The 22,057-nt window shown below is 38.7% G+C and overlaps 1 protein-coding gene across 1 annotated transcript in view; it reads left to right on the forward strand.

Moving 5' to 3' along the window:
- Window positions 1-7,014: 7,014 nt before the first annotated feature.
- Window positions 7,015-22,057, forward strand: part of LOC124864130 (myosin-9-like) — a 34,637-nt gene continuing 19,594 nt past the window's right edge. The window contains exons 1-3 of the mRNA XM_047358804.1: window positions 7,015-7,133; window positions 18,994-19,325; window positions 21,163-21,319. Of these exons, the coding sequence (XP_047214760.1) occupies window positions 18,999-19,325; window positions 21,163-21,319 (484 nt within the window). The 5' untranslated portion in view covers window positions 7,015-7,133; window positions 18,994-18,998. The remainder of the gene's footprint in view (window positions 7,134-18,993; window positions 19,326-21,162; window positions 21,320-22,057) is intronic.

Here is a 22,057-nt window from a genome sequence, read left to right on the forward strand (position 1 = left end):
ATGCTGTAGGTCTTGGCTAGAGGGGGCCAGCAGGACCACGTCATCCGCAAAAAGAAGAGACGAAATCCACTGGTCCCCAAACCAGACCCCCTCCGGCCCTTGGCTGCGTCTAGAAATCCTGTCCATAAAAGTTATGAACAGAACCGGTGACAAAGGGCAGCCCTGCCGGAGTCCAACATGCACTGGGAACAGGTCCGACTTAGTGCCGGCAATGCGGACCAAACTCCTGCTCCGCTCGTAACAACTTTTTTCCATCAAATCACGTCAGGTTCTGCTGAAGAAATACAACCCCAGAGCATGATGCTGCCATAACCATTTTTCACTGTGAAAAAGTGTCCAGTGTGCTACCAAAAAAGTTCTTCCATGTTTGCTGTCATGTACTAGCTTTTAGTTGATTGCAAAATTAAGTAATAAATAAAGAACGTAAGAAAGATAAAATCCTAATAAAATACACTGAAGTTAGAAAAAGATGTAAGGGCTGGATGTGCTTTTTGCACTGCACTGTACCAGGCAAAAGCAGCTGCTCCTATCTTACTCTGCAACACACACTCACAAACATGAAGATGATCGATGAGGAGGAGATGAGGAAAGAGCTGTGCTGCATTTTTCCTTTACCCCACATTCCTCCATTCTGTGAATCAACATGTGCCTTATCAATACTTCCTGTGTGCTGATTAATGAGGAAAGGACAGAGAAGTTGGGGGAAGGATGAGTCCAAAGGACACAAGGCAGCATAAACAGCCACCCACAGACATTGCAGCATTATCTTACAAGCTGCTCATAAGTAATCCTTGTAGTTCTGGCCCTTTTGGCCATACACAAACACTTCAGGATGTCAAGAGGCTGTGCGAACTACAAGAAGATCCATTCAGATTCATAAAGTTTGTTTTTATTGAGAAACAACAATGAATCAGACGCACTTCAGATACGGAGATTTAAGTCAACCCACGCTTTACCAGATTTGACACAAATATGAGTTCAATCCAGGATTCTTCAGTCATGCATGAATTTTTAGACACATAAATTCACATAATTAACTGGGTGAGAGTGGAGGGGTGGTTTGAGGTGGTTTAGTGTGCTACTTGATCAATGTGCGGTCTCTGAATGGGCTCCTTTTTTGCAGAGTGAATGATATAATGGCTTTTAGCTGTAACACACCCTGAATTACAGACACACCCTGCTGCTATTACAACCAACCAAACGAGGAAGGACGAGGGTAAAGGGAGACAGAAGCAGGGAGGGAAGGAGGGAGGAAGGCGTTGAGGTCAGAGGAGTCCATATTTGGTCATTCATGCCTGCGTTTTTTTTACCCCCAAATCTCCGTCTATGCCCCCTTCTGTTTGTTTTTGTCACTTTCATGCCAATGTTATAGACATTTTCTGAATTTTTGTTCCAATTTTTTTTTTACATTTATTTTCCCTTTTTCCTCTCCTTGCAAGCATCTGGTCTAGCTCAAAAAGCAACACAACCTATGACCTATAAGCTGATATTTTGGCTACTTCATGTCAATTTATCGAATTTTCCATCCAGGCACGATGAGTAGCCACAGGTCTGCTCTCCTAACATGGAATACCAAGCTACTAAACATATAGGAGAGCCAATAAAAACATTTCTGTAACACCCCAAGCAGTGAGCAAATATAAAACACACTGTGTTGAAAATGTGATTTAATTTTAAGTTTGTTTTTCAAGAGCAAAAGAAAGAGGTTTCTCACCACATTTGCTCTTTATATCCAACGTGCCTGCTGCATCTTTTAAACGTAGCAATGGCTGCAGTAATACAGGTATTTTTTTTTGCATTTCTGATAGTGTGTTCGACATTGTATGTTTCACACAGTATTGTACAATCTGTTTTTGAAATTTAGCGTCTTTATTTGTAAAATTCAAAAAAGCATGCTGTTCTTAGCTTTTATTGCTATTAGTACTTAGTTTGTCATCAAGTACAGCACATATAATATATACAGTACCACAATTAGCACATCCTGCTTGTTTCCTAACTTGCAACTAGAACATGGATGAATGGAAGTCTGGATTCAATTAGATTTTATCTGAAATGATCAAATAATTCCCTTATCAGTGACAAAAAAAAGCCATATCGCAGCAGGTTTTTAGAAAAGTGAAGAAATATTTAGAGCAGTGGTGGGCTAACAGCTAGTCAGAGGAGAGATTCCATTTTAGCTAGTTTTAACTGTGACTCAGCCTGAAATGTTAAAACTTATGAGCTTCAACACTATTTAACAGGATTTTAACAATCTACCCTGCCTCCAAATTTTCCTGCAGCTCAAGGTCTAAGAGGTCATTTTTTACCAGGCGTAGTTACTGAATTAATAAAGTTTGTTGGAGAATGTTTCAGACTGCCTAATCTCAAATGGTCCATTTAATGGGGCCAGCTGTACATCATTAAGCCAGGGAGGTATTAAAATGCCTTATTTTGGTTTCTAAACAGCTTTTACTGCTATTACAAACAAGAGACAACTGTAGAGAGTTTTAGGGCAATTTTGTGTCTTTTTAAACTGAATTACAATGGCCTATAGTTGACAGGATTAGAAAGGTCAATAGGTCAAAGGTGCTTCAATATGTCAATTGCATTATTACATTCATAAAGGGTAAACACTCAACATATGTAAGAAGTGACAGATGAAGTTTGCTTTTGAATGTTAAAAGGTCACAAATTTATACAAAATGATCCGAAATCACTTTGTCCTAATATGCTCACGCTAGTATAAAGTATTTTAAGATAATATTACTGCTCCCTGATGTTACCTAACATGCTAAAATATATTAATTAGCTAATTTTAGCATATTAACTCATGTTGAATACTGTTAGCTATTATTTTAGCTAATGATAACATGTTAGCTAATATTAGCATAGTTGATAGTTAGTTAATGTTAGCTAACAGTTAGTTAGCCATTCTCTCCTTAAGTGGTTTCATTACACACAGCAGCTGGTGTTAATAAAGTAATAATACAGATAGCACAAACAATAAATACTTTTTTATTTGTGACAGTGCTCCATCATGCTGGACTATTCTTTGTGTGTGTTTTGATTTTGTTGGTATGCACGCAAATGCTGCAGTCCAAAAGTCACCTAGTTATATATCTGTGAAAGCTGCTACTTGCACTATTTGTAGCAGCAATATGAATTATTTTGATTAAAAGCAATAATAGCAGCGTGTTTTTCTTTGGATGTGACTTTTGCCCCTTTTCCACTGGCTCAATTTAGGCGGTGCAGCTCCACTACACTCGGTCTCTTTTTATTCGCACGGAACCTGTTATGTCTCCATTGAACTACTGATGGCCACAGCTATGGCTTGAAGCCCCTCCTCCAGCTGTTAGTTTAGTGTGCTGCGGTGCTATTAACGTTACTGTGTAACATTGTCACATTAAAGTAATCTAATGCAACTATATAATAAATAAAAATAAAATAAAAACATAAGTCAATAAAATACAAACAATGCTTTTATTATTGTATATACAAGAATGTCTTATATGTGTTTTTTCATGTATAAAATAATCCACTGGGATAATTGTCTGTTCCACAGCCCAGCCAGAACTTTTAGCCAGGCTAAAAAAAGGCTTAGGGTTTTGATGTGAGGGGGTGTGACAGGAGAAGCGGAAAGGAGAGATGCCGCTGTCTGGATTGGTAATGCTCCAAGGTTTGCACAAAGAAGTTAACATTTTGAGCTTTATGAGGAAGCTTTTGTCTCAGCCATGAGGCTGAGGACAAGGACTTTAAAGCGGATGTTATTAAATATAGCGTGCCACCTGCAAAGCTGACATTGTGTCCTTTTCTTTTCTTTCAGCCTTCAGGGATGGTTAATAATTTATAAATAGTAAAATAATATTTCAGTTTGACCCGCTCCGGCCATTGTGGTCCTTAAAAGGATTGTAGTTGCTCTTGAGTTTTATTAACTTTTCCTGCACTACCTCTTCAAAAATCTTCTCATTTCACCTGGTCCCATGGCCAGTCAATGAACAGCAGTCTGTTCATGTCACATATGGTCCCTAATCAGCCCCCGGTCGGACCTGCTTGGCCCAAAAAAAGTAGGTACTGGTACGAAAAAAAAACAACAGTAATCATCACAAAAACAGCAAAACGTTTTGGATTGATGATTCTCTCTCATATTCATTATCAGTTAAACAATGTGAAAACCATTATGTTCATTTACACATAAACAGATACTTGTTTAAGATAATAAGTGGAATTAAAACTTGTTTTCTTTTATGCCTCGATGACATTTTTTGTTTATGTTTCTCATTTATTTTTTATGGTCACCCAGCTGTGTTTCTGTTTTTCTTTGAGTTTGTCAGCTTGTTCCCAGTGGCTGAAAATACCCCAGTGAAGTGCACACCTGGAAGTACAACTGGATGGTTTTGCACTACTTTATCTCTTTCATCTTTTCAGTTGCTTAACAAAGCTGGACATTTTTCATCTGTATTTCACGTGAGAATTATTTGTATTTCCTTGCTAATGTCTCCCTGCTAGTTGTGACAGGAGAATTGGCTCTGAGCATTCATTTCCAGCTCAGAGCATCTCTGAATCCCACAGAAGTGTTTGAAGAAAACAGGTTAATTTTCTACTGTTCCATTCTGCAGAGGTTTTATGCTTGCGTCCATCATTTACCAACCACCTTCTTCATCCTAATACGAAACTCCTCATGTGAAGCATGTGCTACTTAGAACTTACTTTTCCAGACACAAACATGTGTTATCTCACATTCTCTCTCCTTTTAAAATACATTACATTTCTTATTGAACACACATTCCTTGCTGGAGAGCAACATAATACAAATGTCAAGAGGGATTTGGCAGTTGAAGTGTTTTTCTTTTTCCCATTTAATTAGATCATCACCTGCAGGGGTTCCCATCTGAAGCAAACGTGTCTGGTCACGAATGTAATTTCACCTGTTGGGACTAAATCAGATAACTGTATTACAAATGTGTTTAATATTCTAGTGGCAAACCTAACTTTTTTAAAGAAATATCAAGAATCGCTGATTTGTACAAAGCTGGAAGTATTGCAATCTGTGTGAAATGAAAATGGTCTAAAAATTATCATACAGTGCCTTGCAGAAGTATTTAAACTCCTTGAAATGTTCCATATTTTGTCACATTAGAACCAGAAACTATGATGTATTTTATTGGGATTTTAAATGACAGATCAACACAAAGTATTGCCTGATTGTAAAAGAAAAGGAAAACGTTTTAAAAACGTGTTGCAAAAATAAATCTCAGAAATGTGCCCTGCATATTCCTGCTATAATCTAGTAAAGATCAATGAAATCAAGTGCAACCAATTACAACACACACAATTATACAAAACACCATAAACACACCATGCACACAATAAAACGTGTTGGTGGTAGCATCATACTGGGGCTGCTTTTCTACTTTCTGAAAACCATACATGCTTTTGCTTTCACTTTACAACTATTATGCTACTTTGTGTTGGTCTATCATATAAATTGCTAATGATATGCACTGAAGGTTGTAACGTGACAGAATGTGAAAAAGTTGAAGAGGTGTGAATCCTTTTACATAGCGCTAAACAAGTTAACAAACAAGCTAAAGCGTAGTGTTTAACTCATTGTGATAGAATTCACTGTTGCTTAGTGGGTTATTTATTTTATTTTTTTCAAGCCTGCACTTATGAAGCGTTTATATGAAATATTTTCATTACCTTGACAGAAACAGGGCCCAGCAGAGTTGGATGATTTAATTTTACCACTAAGACATGATTGGAGAAATAGTGATAAATCTTAATGAGCAGAACACTTTCCATAGTCTACATTATTTTCTGCTCCTTTTGGCCTCCTCTCTTTTTGCCCTCCGAAACTATTTCCACAAAGCAGAAAACAACTTTATTACATGAATGCAACATCTTCTTTCAAGGAAACAGTTTGGGTACCATATAATTACGTTTGTAACAGAGGAATTCCTCAGACAAGCCCTTACAATACCTTGCTATAGTATTTACACCTTTTTATCACCTTACAACCATGCACTTCTATGTAATTTATTGGGAATTTATATGACAGACCAACATAAATTAGGGTATGCCTGTGAAACGAAAGGAAAATAATAGAATTGCCTTTTGCTCTAACCGTAGTTGCACATTTAGTTTGGGGGTATAAGGGTATGCCTCTTCCAGCTTTGCACGTTTCTCTTTGCAAAATAACTTAAGCTTATTAATATAGGACTTCTGTGACTAGCAAGGGTAAAGCCATTGATTCAGTTGGATTTATATCTAGGCCACCATGAGGAGGGTATTTTTATTGAGGTAAAATTACTACTAAGTCATTTCTGAAGACAGTTGGTAGCACTGGCTCTTATTTGGGAGTATCGGAGTAAATGAGAGGATACAAATGTATGATAAATCTTTTAGATTTTTATCTGAAAAACATTTTGAAAACCATATCTCATTTTCCTTCTTCGCAATTATGTTCTACTTGGTGTTGATCTGTCATAAACTTCCAACTACTTGAATTGAGTGGCTGAAAACCGCTGTAGGATTTTTATTTTTTTCAAACTGCTAGCTTCAAAGCACACAGTGTTCAAACTAAACCACGCTGACACATGAAGTGAGACCCTCAGATAACGTAGCCCATCCCGAAAGTGTCTGGTACTTATATGGTCAAAAAAATCCTAAGCATGCACAAAGCAGGCTCATTAAACACGGGGTTTGTCGGTATCCCCTCTCCGCCCTCTCAACTCTTTCAAGTAAATTTTCCCTGTGGCGTTTGGTCCCGCCTATCCACTGTCAATCGTTTTTGTGTCCGCCTTAATCGGATCACGATTGGTCGAAAGTACGGGGATGATCAAAGAGCGTCAGCTATTGGTGAACGCAACGGATACATGAACAGCTGGACCCGCCTCTTCGTGGACCGCACCCCGGCTCGAGTGAAATTCGACGAGCCAGTAAGCAAGCAGCAGCAGAAGAGGGAGGAGGGAGAGAGGACAAAAAAGATAGAAAGAGTGACTGGCTGACTGAAGTTTAGGCAGGAAGCGACCGCTATAGTTTAGTCTGAACTCTTTGCTGTGGACAGGAAAAAGAAGTTTGACTCCGGCGACGCTGACTGAGCCCTCCGGTTGTTGATAGCCACCTTCTGCAAGGCCAACAGCAACCAAAATTATGTAAGCTTAACTCTTTTTAGGCACTCACGTTTAGCTAGGTGCTGTTTTATAACTCATTCAGTAGGTTGGTCAGAACAGCAAGTGCAGTCAACCAGGAAGCTCGGTTTGCTAGTTGACTGCTGCAACTTCAACCACCGAGCTGGGTGGAGCGGCACCTCCTTCAAAGGTTTAGCTGTGGTTTTCTTCCGCTTAACGGCACTCTACTGCATTTATCGGTTACTTAAATAATAAACAGATGTAAATGTGTCATATTTCATGAATACAGGCCGCTAAACACAGCCGGAGCAGAGTAGCAGCTAGTAAGAGGCTAAACTGCAGAGCGGCGGAGGAGGCAGGAAGTGTTTTGCTTGAATGAATTGTTGGAAAATCCGGTGAAGAGTTTAAACTCAGGCGGACGTGAAATTACGTTCATTTTTTTTCAACCTACAGCTCGTTAACATTTGCTTAGCTTGTGGTTGAACTTTTTGTAGCGTAGCGGTCAGAGACGGGCACCGTGTGTGGCCGGTAACATGTCTGTCTGGCTGGCAGCATGGCGTCACCGTTTTACCGGCGGACTTAAAAAAAAAACGGAGTAGTTTTTTGCCGCCTTTCGGAGCCTTAACCCAGACAACGTCTACATGTTTGAGCACTCGGTCTATTTTATAAACCTTGCCCTGCACCTTTTTTTAAAGTCTTAAGTGATTTGAGAAGGAATAAAACGTCAGTGTAATTAGTTGGACAAATTTAGGTTATATAACCTTTCAGCGTCACTTGTGATATTAGCTTTACCAATAAAATGTCTAGGGGTTGTATGTCAGAACAAGGGGCCTAATTTGAAATGGCGTCAAAATATCTTTCAGATGATAAGATCATAGATGTAAGTAATTAATGAAGACCGTTACTGCATGTTAAACATTGGCACTCTGGAGTGATTAATACCCCATTGATTTATGTCAAAAGTTGTGATCCAACACAGAATACATTCTCCTTTTTTAATATATATTTTTTACTAAACTCTCAGGTAGTGTTTTTCAGTGTTCGGCTGTTATGCAGTGGTGTGAATGAATATGAATCAATTAAATGTCTTGGAATAGTCAATTATTTAGCCAAAACTATACCATGAGTTCATAGCGTTAACACAGAAATGTGACAAATGTTTAACATGATTTGGAAGAAGGCCAAGCAGAGACTGCTCTTCCTGCAGCAACACACCCTGGCAAGTTCCCTGGTCTGTCATTAGAAGAATTTTAAACTAATGAAGAAAGTTATAAAGAAGTTTCACTTTTGAAGCTATGGCTTCATGAAACCTTGGTATACCTAGATATCTGAGCAATACCAGCAACCAACCCCTAAAATCCACTTTGTGCCTGGTGTTTTAATGTTTGTGTGAACATCATGTTCCTGAGGAAAGGGTTCAAGACCAGGAGAAAACATGGTAGAGCAAATGGCATTAAAACAATCATGTTTTGTTCAATTTGAGATTTTCCCCAAAAGATGAGTGCAACCAATTTTTGAACCAGACATGATAAGGATGATGTTTACGGCAAAGAAAATGCTTGATTTTAAGACAATGGTTAGGCTCTTTATAAAGGCAAGCATGTCTCAGCTAGAAAAAGGTAAAAATGCAACAATATTTACCAAGATCTCATTTCTTCTCGCGTCTGTGAGGTGTCACATTCTCATCGGGTCTCGTCATGTTACATCTGTTCAAGGATTGTGCTTTTTACTATGACTGTTTTCTCTGTTAAGATGGCATGTCATTGTGTTTGCACTGAGAAGCAAACACCCTGTGGTATGCATGCAGTCCCTAATCATTTGGATTATTGCAAACAGGGAGGCTTAGTATTTGGACCGAAAGAAAAATAATCCACAACTTCAGCAACAAATCTTACAGAGCTTTAAAACACATTATTTAAGCCAAATATGCATCTTATTGTAGGTGTTCAGGTATTCATTGGGAGTGCTTTTGGATCATTCAGTTTATAATCAGAACCAGATTTTTTTTGGACCAGCTTTTCTGCCAAGAAGCAATAAAACTACAATAAAGGCTTTCTACTTTAACCCCTAAGGGTCAGGGAGGCCCAAAGATTGTCAAACAACCTTAATGTGGTGCTGTACCCAGATAGGTTTTTTCAAGTTATTCTCTTCTTTAAACATATTGTTCCTTAAAGAGTCACGCTGGGTGACACTGATTGTGTCATATCCTGTTATTGCATTAGAGTCATTTTGTTAAATCAAATCCTAATGTCATATTGTGAAACACTCTCTTGAGGCCAGTTCTGTTCTTATTGCTGGTTTTGGTTCTGTTATGGAGCCCCCCTACTGAGATTATTGCATTCCATCATTCACGTGTCAGCAATGTCCATACACAAGCCCCCCCTTGGAGAGTTATGTACTGTGGGCTAGACAAAATTAAATGCAGCCGTCTTACAGTGTGAGCTTAGTTTGGTTGGGAAGCTTTTCAATGCTCTTAGAAGGTTGAAGCCTGAACATATCGGAGGATGTTGTTGGTGGTTTAGAACAATATGACTCTGAGTGGTACACTGTTCACATATTGTCTCTAAGTGCTATCAGTTTGTGCTGAAGACATCATTCTTTTTTGTGGAAGTTGTTACTGAGTGAAGAACAACTTAAAGTGTGTTATTTTCAGTATCTGTGTGAAGTGTTTGGAACTAAGAGGGAAAGCTCAAAAGCTGTAAGATGCTTCTGGAAACGAAACTATACAAAGACAGGCCTGCAGTTCATTCAGGCTGTCATTGCAAGAGAGAGCAGGACTTTCTGCAGTTGACAGGAAACATCGAAATGTGAACTTTTATCCTTTAACTTTGAGATTTCCAAAAGTGTACCTCTATTTTCTTATCAGAGTAAAGTATGGTCTACATTGTCAAGGAAAAACATCTGGAGACTGTTGTTTTAGCAAAGCTTCTATTATAACATGCTAATGCCAGATTAAATGTCAAAAAGTTTGATCGGTGGATCTCTAAAAAATGGTGTGTTGTTTAATATTTGTGTTCTGTGAGACTTTTTTCTCTGCTGTGAAACAGGCAAGTCAGAGAAGATCAATTTTGTGATGGAATTAGAAGGAACCATTTTCATATTACTCTGCTGTTGCTGACTGTTTTATTTTTGGTTATTTACTTGTGTTGCTGGCTCCATTTTAACCAAATTGGTTTCAGCCTGTTTGTAGTTCAGTTGCCAAAGGATTGTTAGCTTTTTAAATGACTGCATGCAAATCTTCTGCATTAGCCCAACACCCACAATCCCCCAGTGTTTGTGGTGTGTGGAGTGAGATTGACACTGTGTGCAACCATTTGCTAAACCCAAGTTTTAATTCACATTTAAACTTCCACTTCCCAAGTTTTTCACCACTGTTCCTGCTTTATACCTCATCACCCACAGCCCTTCCTCTTTTTCTCTGCTTGAGTTTCTTGTCACCACCCAGACATTATAGGCTTTTTCTCTGTCCTCCTCCATATAGAGGCACCTGCAAAGCGTCATTAGATTCAGACAATACTAGGAAATGACTCTAGAACAAACAATTTAAAGAAAAGGCTTGAGATTTCTGAGCTCAAAGGAAAAACTAACCAAGCCCTTCTGATGGCTTCACATGCCCAAGTAGATGGTGCTTTGCGTTTGTATCTGTGGTTATGGTGTATTGCTTGATTAGAGATTACTGGCCTACAATCTGTGAAGCGCCAGCATAAAGATGTACCTATTGATAGGGGACGCCTTAATAAAACCTCCGCGTAATTTAACAACAAAAAAGCTTAATAAAACAATTAAGATCTCTTAGTTACGGTACATGTCATAAAACAGGTTTGTGTGGATGTGAGCAGCAAACCTGGTGAAACTGATGTGGTTAATGCTCTAGAGATTGCAAAACACATTCATGACGTTTCAAACTCGCTTCTGCCCTCTGAACTTTGAAACCTGCTGTGTAATTGTTTCATCTTCCTGTTGCTGCTTATCATTTATCTACCACATGTCTCAATCATATTGCATGCTGGATGCCCCCATTTTCAGACCAACATATGGCTGTTTGATGAATAAATATTCTGCTCAGTTAGTTGGCTTGGGACTCGGTGAGAACTGAACAGAAAACAAGTGATAAGGTAGAGAAATCACAAACGGGGATTGCATTTTAAAAAATCACCAAGCTGAAGTAGAGGAGATTGCCTGGAAATAAAGGGAATGGTTTAGCATGATAAGGTTAATCTTTAAGCAATACAGAAATGTGGAGATTGCATTTTTATTATTTGGTCCTTTTATAAATATTGGCTGCAATGCTGCATTCCTCTTAGAAGAAATACAGCTGACAAACAGGAATGTAGATCTAGAAAATCTTTTACTGTCTATTTTATAAGTCTGCGTTTATCTCCACACTAATACTTTCAGTAGTCTCTAGAAGACTGTTGGTGCTGTTCACTATACGTTATTGTGAAATAAATAGCCAACGATGGACAAGGAATTTGTTCTTTGGCCCTATTAAAAATGACAATTTCAGTTTCTGATTATCTTTGCTCTTTGACTTTTTAGGTCTATATTTCGACTTCCAACATGCGACTGGTTTAGTTAGACATAATGTGGAGTGGTAAAATGTACCTGAAGTTGTTCAAAAATGACATTGCAAAGCTGAAAGTCCCAACCCAATAAAACTGCACACATGTCCAATACTGGGAGACCACCTGGTTATTCAAGAAATGGTTTAAAAAGAGAACTAAAGTTAGTTTTAACATAGGCACAAGTCTGTGAGATAGCCTTGAGTAAAAATACCTCAGTTTCAAGGTCTGTATAAGAAAACAAATGTATATTTTAGTTTAGTAATATGTATTTTTCCATTTGATACATTGACTTGAGCAAAAATATGAAATAGCTGCTTAATTTAGTAGTAGTTGTGCAGTAAAATGCAGAATTTACCTGTTTTCCATTCACACAGATTTAATTAGTTGAGCTATTTGCTCAGGTAGTAATGGGTTAACTAACATCCTGCTCATAGCATACCAACCTGTGGTTTCAGCTCATTAAGATGGCAGGTTGCCTTTTAATAAGAAGAATGGGTGTGACTCTTAGTTTCCACATCATCACACTTGTTTTTGTGGATGGATTGTTTTTCTAGCTAGTTTGAGCCAACTGAACAGCAGTGTGCAGCATAAGGCAGAGGAGGGACAGACTTTTATTTCTCAATGGTCCATGCCGTTGAAGGGGAAACTCCAGCCTCTGTAATATTTTCACCTGCATCTCCTGAAAAGGGCTTTAAGCTGTAGGACTGAAGGTTGTACTCCTGTTGAAAGAATAACTTTTATTTTACCATAACATGAATTAAAATGTTGATTTTTGGTGTTTAAACTTAAACCAAATAAACAACACTGATTAATTTAATATAATGGTAATTTTTCATCTGGGAACCACTGGTTTAGCTGGTGTGGATCTATTAAGCCTTTTAAAATGATCCTTTCTTCATCCCATCTAATTGAGATTAAAATGTTCTTTCTTAAGAGAGTACAAGAGTTCAGGATTGTGCTCCTTTTAATGTGAAATGACTTTAGCAATGATGCTGCATCTTAGGTTCTTATCATTTCTCTTTGCTGTTGAGGATTTTTTTTTTTTAAAGAAGGCACAACATTTTACCTTACCTAAACAAAGTTCCCCAGATGGTAAAATGGTTTTCTTAACTTGTAATTTCCTCTTTCCTCCTCCCTCCTCCATTTGCTCCACCCTTCCCGCTGAGATGAGCATGGTGAAGGAGGAGGGCGTTTACATGTGAGCCCAGAGTTAACTTTGACTAGCTGTATCTTTTCTGCCCCTCTCTGATCTGTTCTCCTATAGTTCAGAGCCAACTTGGAGCCATTGATTCATCATTGAGGGAGATGAAATTGTTAAAGCTGGGCTTGAATTGTCACAAATCAACTTGTTTCTATGTTGGATCAGATAATGTAAATGTTTGAAATCAAACTGTCTACAGTGCTAAACAATATCCACTGCATTAGGAGGTCAGTCACAGACAAGCAGACTCCAACAATGTTGGTGTGTTGCTGTGATGGGATGCAGTTGGTGGGAGTGAAGAGTTATTGACCTTGTGGTTCGATGGATAATGCTCACAATAGAGCAGTAAATGCAGCACAGCTGGTTTATTGATCCCCCCCCCTCCCCTACAGCTATGAGTACAGTAAGAGGAGAGCTTATTTTACTTGGTCAGGCTGTGGTGAGGTTGTCTTGCCTTGTTATTATTATTATTATTTAGCTATGTTAACTCGAGGAAATTCAGGGAGGCAGAAAGGAATGAAAGGACGTTTAGTGCTTGGATGGCCTGGGTTTTCTAAGTGAGACTGAGGATGCTCTGTAGCTCTGCCCTTTTCCTCTTCTCCCCTCATTCCTGAATGTTTTCTCCATGTCCAGGCTGCTGTTACTTCCTCTCTCTGCAACTACACTCTAGTCTCTTGGATCCTCCTTTAGAAACTATCCTTCCTCCTCTCCTACGTGTTAGTTCACAGCTCCTCTTCTCTATCAAGGCTCAGTTTTTAATGAGTCTTCACTTACTACTTATTGTGCAATGACTGTACAGTTGACATTATCTCACTTTTAGTCTTTTCTATCATCACATTGTCCCCACTGCTGTCATTTTATTCTTTTTTTACATCTAAAATGGACTAAAATAGACTTGGATGGTGTAGCGATCTGATGAGTTTTGATTATTTATTTATTTTTCCCAATGTAATGTCAACACCCAGAGCTCCACAGGAGAGGGCTGAGGTTTTAAATGGGCTGGTGGGATTTCTTTCTCCCTCCTCTAGTTTCTATATAGAACAACGCTTGTCAAACTAAAATAGCTAATGGAGTAATTTTAGTCCTCATCACTCTGGAGAAATGGTTTGTGTGTCGGAGTCATTTTCTGTGTCAAGCGCTTGAGTCTGACTTTACCAGGCATCATCTGAGAGCCGAAAGTTGGATTAAATAGATTAACATATACAGACTTATTTAGCTCAGTAATGTATTACCAAATAAAATTTTACATTTAAATATTGTGTGTAATTCAAATTAACGTTGCATGTTACAATCATTGTTTGATGAGCATTATGAAACTATCACTGCTGCTTAAAAAATAGGTTAATGACATTGAGTTGTATATTAAACAATTTATGCATATTTCCACATCAGTTAAATATTAATACATTTCATGTTTTCCCCCATTTGTTTCTCTTGTGGATCTAATGATCTAACTAGAATGCTACTATTGCTTTAGCTGTTTTTAATGCAAATGGATCTAGATACTAACAAAAGCTAGACTGATGTGCCTTTAGAAACAGGAAATTTTTATACACCTTTGAAATGGGGTGGACAAAAAATACTTGCGCTTATGCATTGAGTCTTTATGAATGCATAAGCCCTTCAACAAAGCTACAGAGGATGTTTATCAGGTATGACAGAGATGTATTGAACATGTTTACTATAGACCTATGTGGTCCTTCTAAGACAAATTTATACAAGGTCTATGGAGGAAGGGAATTTTAAAGGACCATTTTTGGCTCTCGTCCCAAAGATAATATACAGACACTCTAAACTGCTAATCTATCAGTGAGAGTGAATCCTGTCCCTCGAGTTAAAACACCGGTGAACAGGAATAAAGGTAGAGCTAAGACGACAGGAAGTGTAAAAAAAAGCCTGAGAAAGATGTAAGGGGAAGAGACGTGGAGGATGGAGGACAGAAATTTGTGGAATGTCTTTGCTGGTTGGCCCTCCCTGATAAAAGGTTAGTATGGGAGGAATGTGACCCTGAAAAGACTGGATAAACAGAATGGAAGGAGGGGAGTTAAAACCCAGTACCAGGAAGAGGGAGTTGTGGGATGGAGAGGAGGAAGCTTGTTGCTAGCTAAGAGGAAAAAATAGGGTTCATTTACCCCACGTTCTGTTGGAGAACGAGGTTAAGTTAGAAGTAGTCAGCAGTGAAGGGTATCAGCTGTTATGTAGCCTGAGATCTTATTGATGGAGCATCTGGTAGATGAGGGAGTCATGAGAAATCACAGTATTCTGCTGGAACACATTAAATGTCATAACCTCTAATTTCTGGAACATGAGGTTTGGATCTTGTTAAGGGGCTGTCCCTAGACGACTGGTTTTCAGTCGAAGTAGAAGTGCGCCAATCAGCATTTTGGGGGATATTCAGTCTCTGGTTTCTCTAAAGCGTTGATCTACCTATAACAATTTTTGTTAGACTCTGACTTCTCTTTTAAGAATTGTGATATTAATAGTCGTATTATTTATATAACAACTGGGTTGTTTTTTGGCATGTGAGGGAGCAGCCAGTGTAAAACAATGTTTTTACAATTGTATGTCCAAGTTGGCCTTCTGTTATCTGCTAAAACTCTCGCTCTCTTTGCAACCTGAAAAAACTGCAGTAAGAGAAAGTAGTGTCCTTTTTTAAAACGTTCTTTGCTTCCACCGTCTTCATTTTAAACTCCGCATTGAGCCTTTAATTAGTGACGAAGCTGTTTGTGCTTAGATGTTGGGTTGTGCTAAATGGAAAAAGAACAGATTTTTTGTTTTTAAATGAATTTACGGATGGATTGGTGACCTGTCCAGGCTGTACCCTGCCTCTCGCCCGTAGACTGCTGGAGATAGGCACCGGCTACCCTGTGACCCACTATGGAATCAGTGCTATAGAAGATGAATGAATGAATAAATAAAAAAATTTCTGTCCGACTGGCCCGTTAAAGTTCAGGGCAGATTAATCTGGAGCTGTTATCTTGGTGCATCTGTACTGTCAAGCAAAATTTTGACTAAGACCAGTTTGCAGGTGTTAAAAACAATTTGGCTAGTATATTCTGTAATATTTCCTGCCTGACTCTGTTTCTTGTAGTGTATTGATATTTCTTTGAAACTTTTAAGAGATCCCTGCTTGTTGGGCTGAGTGTTTTTCTGCTTGTTGTGTACAAGCAGGTTTTTCTGTTAAGTAGAAGGATTTGGCAACAGATCATTCATATCCAAGAAGTCTTCAAAAGGAAATGGCTTTCATAGTCATACAGTATCAAGATGTGAAGACAAGTGTGCAAACTTAGCCTGACCTCTGCTGTGATTTGTCTCAGTCCTAAAACATACTTTTTTCACAGCTTTTGGAAACTGCTGGGTATAGGACTGCTTTGTGTCCTGTCAGATAAGGAAAAATTGCCAGTGTTGCCAAATGGTGACATGCTTCTGCAGTTTCAGAATGATAATTAGACAATAAAGCCCTGGGCAGTGCTGTATGTTGGGTTAATGCCAGACAGCTTTTCTGCTTTACTGTGGTTGACGGCTGGTATTTTGCACACCTTCACTTGCCTGGTGCTGGTTTTACCTGTTCAGTCACTTTCTGTAAAGATTAAATTTCAATCTTCTGTCAACAAGAATTTGTTTATGAGCATTTGTTTGTTTTTAAAGCAAAACTAATGTGTGCAGATCTTTCATTCGTGTCTGTGGGGAGAACATTGTTGCACATAGGCATGTATGTATGATGCTTCTGCATGCAAATAACTATTAACAAATTTTTCGGATGCATTCATAATTTGTGAAGTTGACAAATGCGCCTCCCACCTCATTAAGCCTGAGCAACAAACAACGTGTGAAGGCCTATTGGAATTTGAATGATTATCCTCTTCCAAAATGAAGTGGCTTTTTGGAGGCCTAAACATAAATGAAAACTCACCAAATTTTACATTTTTCAAGGATTTTTCGCAATAGAAATGTCTCCACAGCGCCCCACTAAAATCTTCAGAACACCCTCATTTACCTTACTTTATGGTAGTGGTATGAAATTTGGTACACTTGTTGGCAGTGTATTTGTTAGACTGTCTGTATTTGACCCCCTTGACCTAAACAATCTGAAACTCTGCCCAGTGACAGAAGACAAATTGGTGTATCTTGGTCTCCAATAGTGACCTTTTGGCCAGAGGATGTGACTGTGGTGGCGTGGCAAAATCCAATGTTGCACAGTGGCCATATGTTTGGCTCTAATTTCCACATATGTCACCAATATAGCACCAATTCAAGATGATTCATTTTTATCCAGCCCTGAACAGTTTTTAATGTAAAAATTGGGTGAGCATGGTCTGAATTCTCCACAGCGCCCCCTAGAAGCATTAAAACAATCAGCCCAAAGCCATGCTTTGACAAAGTATTATAAAATGAGGTACTTGTATGTAAATTCTCAAGAACAAAAAAAAAACCCTCCTTTTACGCTCTCTTTCATACTTATGATGCTGAATCCTACTCTGAACAGCGACTGTGGGCTTGACAGAGCGACAAATTTCAATATCTCGCCGTTTGCATACAGTCGGCTCTAAATCACACATGCATGATCCGATTTGCTCCAAACTGGATTTGAGTGGTCTTTGTCAACCTACAAAAAGGTCAATTGGATTAGATTTGAATTTCAGTCTACTGTGCCTGCTAGACTATTTCAAACAGCTATATCTCCCTGATGCATTATCAGATCTACAGCAGCTTTTGTGTTGTTGCTCATTGACGACTGGTCGACACTTTCCTATGGTCAATCAGTGATGTCACGTTAGCCCCGCCCACTGAGAACAAAGACAGGTTTCTGTGGTGAATGACCCTCCATCACAGTCTGTAGAAGTTTTCAAAGTTGTTCTAAGAACAAATGACATTTTCCAAATACTAGAGGAAGTCCTCCTTAATCATTCGGCACCAAACAGGAAGTGACAACAGCTTCTCTTGGGAAGGTCTGGTTTTGTTGCTGAGGTGCGAGAGCTGCTCAACGCTGCTGGCAGCTTTAATTTTTCTAGTTATCCTGTAGTAAGAAACGGTTTCATTCGGTCTTCTGGTGTCAGTGGAGGTACACAATCAGTGTTATATTTTACCATGATTGAACTGATCCACTTTGACCATGAGTTTGTTTAAAAATGTTCCCAGTTCTTAATTGATCTTTTTCCTATTCAGCTCCGTTCATGCTGCCAAAAGCAGCACATTTTTACAATTACCTGTGCAAGTCAGTAAAGCTTGGGCTTTTCCATTCTTAGTCTACTTTACTGAAGTTAATAAAAATGTGTTGTGTGTGTATATAGGATTAGAACTGCAGAAAAGAAACACTACATTTATTTATTATTTAATCATTATTATTATTTATTTTCTGTATGCTGCTGTTTTTTTTGGGTTTTTTGTCCTGAGAGCAGTGGATGTTTTTGGTCCTATCCAGAGTTTCTGTGCGTCAGTCTCAATATGTTATGAATGATTTAAAATATAATGACAAGTACGTTAAGCTGTTCTCTACACCAACAGGCTGGCAGGGAATATCTTAAGTACAAAGATATGATGCATGATGCAGATAAACATGGAGCACCAGCAACAAATACAGTCTTTAACTGTCAGTGTCATTACAAAGGGCGAAACATCCAGATTGTCAGTGGAAAAACACTTTTTTTCTTTTTTTTTAATGCACTAAATGATGATTTTTGCATGCTGTTCAGCCAGATACTGACCAGCTGCATATTTTGCTGGGAGTTCAACGACCTAATCCCAGACAGGGCAACAGCAGCAGGTATCGGGGGTTCAGAGTTTAAAAATGCCATATACTGGGCCCAATTCAATACCTGTGATCGGATCGGAACATTCCTACTATTAGCTGCAGTTGGCAAAGAAGTGTTGAACTTTTTAAAAGAACTTTGTTGTCTGTTGACTCAAGCATACTTGAAAAGATCAAATGTTGCATCAGTCAGGACTGTATGTAATGGTAATTGAAGTTATTGAATACCTTTAGCAATGTACTTGTAGAACTTCATTTCTTTATTAGGCATGTTTTAAAAAAATACAATTCTTCTTAAATCTGTCTCAGACCTTTCCTCTAAACTTCCTGTGCTAACTGCAAACACTGTTTCTTCTCTTTCTTAAACAGCCACCATGTCAGATGCGGACAAGTTTCTGTACGTGGACCGTAACGTGGTCAACAATCCGCTGGCGCAGGCTGACTGGGCCACCAAGAAGCTGGTATGGGTGCCTTCGGAGCGCCTTGGCTTCGAGGCCGGGTCCGTAAAGGAGGAACGCGGCGACGAGTGCGTGGTGGAGCTGGCAGACTCTGGGAAAAAGATCAAGGTGAACAAGGATGACATCCAGAAGATGAATCCACCCAAATTCAGCAAGGTAGAGGACATGGCTGAGCTCACCTGCCTGAATGAAGCATCTGTGCTGCACAACCTGAAGGAGAGATATTACTCTGGTCTCATCTATGTGAGTATGAAGCCCTGAAGCAATGCTCCACAAGTTATTCCGTGTGTGTGTACTGAAGTATGCTAAAGTACTGATCATTTTTATTTCTTGTTGTACTGTTTCCACTGGCTTATGGGAAACGGTCTGCGATGATGCATCTTGGTCTGTTTTGGTCTCCGTCCAAACTAATCATCTTCTCATTAAGCTCCGTAGTTTAAAATAACCCATTGTGTGCAAGCTGTCATTGAAAGAAAATGTGCAATGCGTTAACATACTCAGTGTTCAATTGTTCCATCTTCAGCCTGTTTAAACTATGCTCTACTACTGTAATGTTTGCCTATTTTTCTCTGTGGGAGATTTTGTCATGTAAACAGGAAGCTCCAGGGAACAATGTGCTCCAGAATGCAGGAGATTAAAAAAAAAAAAAAAGTTGGAAGGAACAGCACTGGTCCAGTAATTTCAAAAAGGTTCATGGAATGTAAACCATGTTTTAGCTGTCATTACTTTCCCTATAATTAATGTTATTTACTCCCGTGTTCTGGCCTGGGAATGATTTGGTCCCCTTGGATCAGAGTTGTGACCCAGTCATATCAACAAAGACTGGTTTTCCCTCCCTCTTCCTCCAGAGGTCCGTTCTATGGATGGTTGAACAGCTCCAGGCTCTCCAGTCTTAAAATGGAGACTCTCTCAGGGGAAATGACGTTTACTGAAGAGGGAGATGTTGGGGAGTTGAATATCATCATTTAAACTGGGTGGAGTTCAGCTTACATAATAAAGTATTACAAATCAGAGTTCATGTGAATATTTCAGCTAGGCAGTAAGTTTAGGAAAGTATTATTACACAAGTTAGCAAAGCGGCAAGTAAAGAATGATTATGCAGTTTTGACAGGACTACCACCCTTGTCCCAGTATACAAAAATGCCAAGCAAGGTAAAGTGTGTCAAACCATTATGGTGCCAGGCAGTGTGCCGTCATACAGTGTGTGTTTTCTGGTCCTGTTAGAACTGAACAAGCTGAAAGAAACAACCTGAAGTAGATAAAATGGTTCTACATGTTTTATGTATTACTATTTTAGAAGGAGTTTCATTCTTTTCTTTCTTTTAAACATAATACAGGGATTGTGTACATGTAGGAATAAAACACCCAATGATGAGTACTAAATATACTCACACATTTACAGGTTCTGGCCCTCCTGCTAAGTTATTTGTTCTATTTGTATTGCCAAGTAACTTTATGTACAAGTGCACAATAATAATAATTTTTTACCAGTACTGTTGTATATTTATACAAATGGTAACAACAATGTTGGTGAAAATAATGCAATACAATATTATGCTTCTACATGTATTATTTCCACTACCTCTATAAGCTGCACAGTATACCGTTAATATGATGTTATTGCTATATTAGCAGTGTAATGGTATTATCTGTTTGGGATGCAGTAATTGTTAGGAAGTTCAGAACTCTTGGCACAGATGAGCTGTTTGCATGCCAGTGTAATATTTTTAGCCTGTTTGGTGGATGCTAACATCTGACACAGATGTGTGAAAGATGCTACAGGTCATAGAGAGTACGAATGATCTTGTCAATGCAATGTTTATTAATTATATCCCCATTGCAAGTCTTTCTAATATCTCTGATATTGTAATATGATAAAAACAGAGTTGGTGTCAATAGTAACATAATTCCATCAATGACTGATGCAATAATTATGGTGTACAGATAAAAATAGTATTATGTACGTGTTACAAAACGGGATGTTGTATAACTTATTTATTTTGTCATATTTTATTTTATTTCTTTTTTTTTTTAGTTAAAGTAAATGTTTTCTCAATTGCTTCTTGTATCTGTCCTGCAGACATACTCTGGTCTCTTCTGCGTGGTGATAAACCCCTACAAGAACCTGCCCATCTACTCAGAGGAGATTGTTGAAATGTACAAGGGCAAGAAAAGGCATGAAATGCCCCCTCATATCTATGCCATAACTGACACAGCTTACAGAAGCATGATGCAGGGTAAGCTATTGCACCTGGTCCCTTGTAACCAGCTAGTTATTTTTCCATCCATTTATCGACCATTAAACAGACAAAGAGAGTTAAAATGTTTTTGGGTATTTCTTCCTCACAGTGGGTTCTGTATACATGTGTATTGCAGTACAACTCTTAATCAGTGCAGTGTGGTGAAGTGAATGTACTACTTGATGTATGAGCGTTACTGTATCATTTACGTTGACTCCTTTTCCCAAATCAAATGATTTCTACTGAAGTGCACAGTTTTCCTTGTTCTCTTCTCCGATATGGCTGAGTGTATTTAAATGTGTTGTTAATACGACAAGCAGATATCCTGCTTCATTTAGCTGCTGCAGATTTCCTCTTCAGTATGTTTACGGCTTTTGCATTTACCACAATATCTAATTAGTCACTATTTAACAACTGAGTGTGGATTGACACAGGACAAGGTTGTGATTTCCTGTAGGACTAGTGTTTGGGTGTTACTTAAATCCACTTCCTGTATGGCTTCTGTTTGCTTCCAGTTTTCTTTAGCGCTCCCTCAGATGGCGTGCACACCACATTTCCTGGTCCTGTGTCCCACTGGTGTATATTTAGTTTCCTCCACACATTGTGCTCCAGACCACATTTCAGGAGGCGATAGAATAATTAGTCAGTTCGAAAGCTTGGCTGAAACTCTTCAGTCACAGGAAGCCGGATATTGATTTCTTGTCTGTGGTTGGTGTATTTCATGTCTTATAGGCA

Source organism: Girardinichthys multiradiatus, chromosome Y, assembly GCF_021462225.1.
Source record: "Girardinichthys multiradiatus isolate DD_20200921_A chromosome Y, DD_fGirMul_XY1, whole genome shotgun sequence".
In the NCBI taxonomy this organism is placed as follows: Eukaryota; Metazoa; Chordata; class Actinopteri; order Cyprinodontiformes; family Goodeidae; genus Girardinichthys; species Girardinichthys multiradiatus.